At 50.5% G+C, this 5412-nt stretch overlaps 1 protein-coding gene across 1 annotated transcript; it reads left to right on the forward strand.

Annotated features, from left to right (window-relative positions):
• Nucleotides 1–834: 834 nt before the first annotated feature.
• On the forward strand, nucleotides 835–2958 carry LOC119293227 (protein NUCLEAR FUSION DEFECTIVE 4-like). Its single transcript, XM_037571768.1, has one exon. The coding sequence runs from the start codon at nucleotides 985–987 to the stop codon at nucleotides 2803–2805; it is 1821 nt and encodes a 606-aa protein (XP_037427665.1). The 5' UTR covers nucleotides 835–984; the 3' UTR covers nucleotides 2806–2958.
• The last annotated feature ends 2454 nt before the right edge of the window (nucleotides 2959–5412 follow it).

The raw sequence follows: 5412 nt of genomic DNA on the forward strand, positions 1-5412 counted from the left end.
ATTCTTTATGCTATGGATAATTAGAGGGTGTTTGTTTCCAGGAACTTATTGGTTTAGGGACTTAAAAAAGTTCCTATAAGTCCCATCTAAACCAAACAGGAGGGACTTAAAGTGGGCATTTGGGACTTATAGGGACTTATAGTTGTAATATGGTCTTATAGAGACTTATAAGTCTCAGGAACCAAACAGGTAAGGACTTTTTAGGGACTTGAGACTTATAAGTTGGGACTAAAAAAAGTCTTAGGACTTATGAACTTTTTCAATAGGTTTTTCTCCCATTGGTTTTTCTCCCTCTCATTGAAAAACCAAATCCCATTAAGGGGAGATCTTGTTTCGTATTTCTTTTGGTAGGAGTTGATTCAATTCAATCATGTAAATAATAAGTAATTAACAATTAAGAAATTGCATCATATATGTGAAATCACCGTCCTAAAAGATAGACATAAGATTTTTTTCTTATACTCTTCCATAATAAAATAAGATATTCCTTCATAACAAATCACTAATCCAATTTGAATAGACATAAGATATTCCTTCAAGCATAGAAATATCTTATTTTATTATGAAAGAGTACTAAGAAAAATCTTATGTCTATCTTTTAGGAAGGTGATCTCATATATATAATTACTTATTATTTACATGATTGAATTGAATCAACTCTTACCAAAGAAAGCACGAAACATGATCTCTCCTTAATGGGATTTGATTTTTCAATGGGAGGGGGTAGTGGGAGGTGGGACGAAGTAAAATCGGACAAAAATAAACCGTATCAGGCTACCAACTGCTTAATTGAGAGTAGAGATTTCGATTCCCCATTTGATTTTTCCTTGCACACGTGGTCAATTCAGAAGCTGACACTCACTTGCTGATCTCTCGCGCTACATATATAGCTAGCTGCAGCAAGCAGTACACCACACTCGTGCCATCTTAGCTTGGGGCAACGAGATCAAAGTGGATCGATAGTCCAGTCGAGCTAGCTGAGCCATGGTGTCTGGCGATGGCGATGGCGGCGGCCGAGTGCCGTCGACGCAATTCGCCAAGCACGTGGTGGCCGGGCGGTGGTTCATGTTCTTCGCGTCCATCCTGATCATGGCGGCGGCGGGCGGCACCTACATCTTCGCCATCTACTCCAAGGCCATCAAGTCGTCGCTGGGCTACGACCAGCAGACGCTCAACACGCTCAGCTTCTTCAAGGACGTGGGCGCCAACGTCGGCATCCTCCCGGGCCTCATCAACGAGGTGACGCCGCCGTGGGTCGTCCTCGCCTGCGGCGCCGCCATGAACCTCGTCGGCTACCTCATGATCTACCTCTCCATCACCGGCCGCACCGCGCGCCCGCCCGTCTGGCTCATGTGCTTCTACATCGCCGTCGGCGCCAACTCCCAGTCCTTCGCCAACACCGGCGCCCTCGTCACCGCCGTCAAGAACTTCCCCGAGGACCGCGGCGTCGTGCTGGGGCTCCTCAAGGGCTTCGTCGGCCTCAGCGGCGCCATCTTCACGCAGCTCTACCGCGCCATCTACGGCACCGACAACGACGGCGCCGACCTCGTGCTGCTCATGGCCTGGCTGCCCGCCGCCATCTCGCTCCTCTTCATCCCCACCATCCGCATCATGCCGCGCGGCGCCGTGGCCGCCGCCGCCACCAGCAGCCGGGAGCGCAAGGCCTTCTTCTACTTCCTCTACGCCTCCATCGTGCTCGCCGTCTACCTCCTCGTCATGAACGTGGTGGAGCTGGAGGTGCTCAAGTTCCCCAGGCCCGCCTACTACGTCACCGCCACCGTGCTCCTCCTCCTCATCTTCTTCCCCATCGTCATCGTCGTCCAGCAGGAGCTCAGGAACTACCTGCAGCCGCCACTGCCCACCCAGTCCCACTCTCAGTCTGTCGTCCCGACTACGACGACCACGGCCGTCGTCCACGAGGCCGAGACAGCCACCGTGAGGCCGCCGGCGACGACGTGCTTCCAGGACGTGTTCCGGCCGCCGGCAAGGGGGGAGGACTACACCATCCTGCAGGCCCTCTTCAGCGTGGACATGCTGGTGCTGTTCGTGGCCACCATATGCGGCGTGGGCGGCACGCTGACGGCCATCGACAACCTGGGCCAGATCGGGCAGTCGCTGGGGTACCCGCAGCGCAGCGTCACCACCTTCGTCTCCCTGGTGAGCATCTGGAACTACGCCGGCCGCGTGGTGGCCGGGTTCGCGTCCGAGTACGTGCTGGCCCGCTACAAGGTGCCCCGCCCGCTCGTCCTCACGGCGGTGCTCCTCCTCGCCTGCGCGGGGCACCTCCTGATCGCCGTGGGCGTGAACAACGGGCTGTACGCGGCGTCGGTGATCCTCGGCTTCTGCTTCGGGGCGCAGTGGCCGCTGCTCTTCGCCATCATCTCCGAGGTGTTCGGCCTCAAGTACTACTCCACGCTCTACAACTTCGGCGCCGTGGCCAGCCCCGTGGGGTCCTACATCCTCAACGTGCGCATCGCCGGCCGGCGCTACGACGAGGAGGCGCTCCGGCAGGGCGGCCGCAGGGGCAAGGACCTGACGTGCATCGGGGTGCGCTGCTTCAGGGAGTCATTCTACACCATCGCCGGCGTCACGCTGCTCGGCGCCCTCGTCTCGCTGCTGCTCGCGTGGAGGACCAGGAACTTCTACAGGGGCGACCTCTACGGCAAGTTCAACGCCGACCTGGCCATGGGCCCTGTTCCTGCCGGCGAGGAGCGGCCGGAACAAGCGACCACCAAGGGTGCAGATACCTCCAGCGACAACGCCGTCGCCACCAATGGCAGCAAGATCCGTTCCGCTGATCACTAACCAAAGACAGACAGATCCAAGCATGGAACCGAAATTGTGTAGAAATATATACGGATGGATGCGAAAGCTTGGTCAATTTATGTAGAAATATATAGATGGATCATGGATCGATTGTTGTGTACTACAAAATGGATAACTGAAATTCTTGGTTCAGTAGTACTGTACAAGTAGCGGGTGGAGATCAGCAAGTCTTGTGTGATCCCGCATTTCCAGGAAAGGGATGATTGTTCCAACGATAGTTTGTTGAGTCGTCATGTGAGTGAAACAGTGAACGTTTACTGTGAACTATCAAAATCGTAGCACACCGTCACCAAGCCTTTGCAACAAGCCTGCCTCATGTTGCGCTTAGAGTTTTGCAACATGAGCCTTATGGCATCCCCAAACAGTTTTTCAGTTTTTTTTTCTACACGGTCCGCAAAATAATTCATATTGCGTTCATGCGTCTTGCAATAATGGCCATGTTCAAAGGGCACATATGGCCTGTGGACGACGCGGCAGATGTTTCGCATCCACTCACCCATTTTAAACCATTTTCTGCGGAAGAACAAATTATTCAGCATTTTCTTCAGAAAAAGAACGTAGTATATATAAGAGAAAAGTCTTGTAACGTCACCGACCAAAATCTTGTCGCAAACCGATCAGTTACATCTTACTCGATGCGCGTCTAATTTTTTCTAATCACATGTGTGTTCATATTAACGCGCAGACCTCCAAGATCCGGCATCAATATTGCTAACTACTCCCTCCGTCCCAAAATATAAGAACGTTTTTTGCACTATACTGGGGGAGTAGTACATATTACTTGAGCTGAAAAGACATTTCTAGACACTTGTTAGAGATTCCGAAGAAGTAGTGAGAGCTAACGTTTCTAGGCATATATACGGCTTTTATATTTCATGTTACGTAATCCTCTGAAGGACCTTATCTCTTGGCTCTTGAGTTACTGAATATACTCGAGCCGAGAGCAACTTGATAGGGGATAAGTGCACCACTGTCTCGTCGCTCTCTTCTTGTTGCTTTGTGGGAAATTTGCACCAAAATGTTACTAACCAAAATATGAACCTAAATGTTCCGACCATTAGTAGCATACTTTTCTAAATACAATATATGATAACGGAACTAGTTGCCAAACTGTCATCTAATTGACCTTGACGAGTCATTATTCAAAGACGTCCGCCTCCATCTCTCTCGTCCCCTCTTGTTGGATAAGAGAGGGCATCGATCTGCATACAGCCAGAGCATCAGCAACATTGACGTTGGGACTTTTTAGCTTGAGCAGGATCGCGTACAAACTAGAAATGGATTGAGTGATCGGTCCACCGACAAGGATTAATATGGTAGATTAGTCAATCAATCCCCGGAGCGTCCCTTTCTTGGCATTGCCACAATTAGTAAACCTTTCTAGATCACCACTTCTCTCACTCCTTGGGCAAGGATGAAATGGTTGTTGCTGTGATTTTGTGCAACTAGTAGTTGCCAACTACTACGACAGGAATATTTGGTTTATTCCTAGATTTATTTCAGGATTTCTGGCGATGCGCTTTCAGTGGGAGGAGACATTCCCGTCGACGATGAGGAGTCTACGGTGACTTCGTAAATCTTAAAATGATATGCCGGCTCAGTCTCTCGAAGGTGCTCATATGGGTGCTTGTGTGCGTTCATAGGGATGAGTGTATGCGCGTATGTATGAGCGCTTGCGTCTGTATTGTGTTAAAAAAAATTATATACTCGTGGAAAAATGGTGAGGAATGTTCATGGCCACCCATGCATTGCAGTCCTGAATGTGTGGAATAATTCCACGCGGGATGGAAAAGTTGCTGCGTTTGAAACTGGATGAAAACAAACTAAAATGAGTCGATATAGTTGAGTTGAAACACTTCATTGTCAAACTACTAGTTAAATGATCTTAGACAAGAAGCCCTCAGGATACAAGTAACAGAGACGAGTCGTCGGCAGCGAGCCAGCGACGCACCGGCAGTCACTTTCTCCGGCGATCGACTAGTAGTCGCACAGCTCATCAGTGCTCTCAGGGAGCCAACTGCGCGCTACGCGCCAGCAAAATCAGTAGAGGACGATGGAGCAAGGTATTCCGGCGGTGACGACCGATGACGATGATTGGTTTGACGCGAATCATCTTCGCGGCCAGCCACGCATCTAGTTCATTGCTGGCTCTGACTTCTGACAACGGCCGGAATATATAACAGGCTGCCGTGACGGCGAGGCCGTCGTTGGGTGCGTGACCAAGCCGTGACTCCAACATTACGTACTACCAAAGATGTCAGTCTCGTCATCAAGACAGCGAACTAGCTGAAAATCTTTCGAACTGACAACAGACGCGCCCACAGCTGATGTAGTAACTGCGAATGTTTCTCACAAAATATATGTGCCTACGTTCTGTCACATGCATATACCACCAGCATGTTTGCAGAGGACGCTAACCGAAGGCTAAAGTTCTTGCAGGCAACACGTCCTACCAAACCATGACAAGTTCCATACATAAACCACAAACGGCAACGATGAGACTGCTGTGGTTCGAGCAGGCCATCAGCAGCACAGCCAAGCAAAAGGTGTGGACACCACTACTTCTCGCAAGCAAGGGATCAGCCA

The sequence above is a fragment of the Triticum dicoccoides genome, chromosome 4B (genome assembly GCF_002162155.2).
Source record: "Triticum dicoccoides isolate Atlit2015 ecotype Zavitan chromosome 4B, WEW_v2.0, whole genome shotgun sequence".
Lineage (NCBI taxonomy): Eukaryota > Viridiplantae > Streptophyta > Magnoliopsida > Poales > Poaceae > Triticum > Triticum dicoccoides.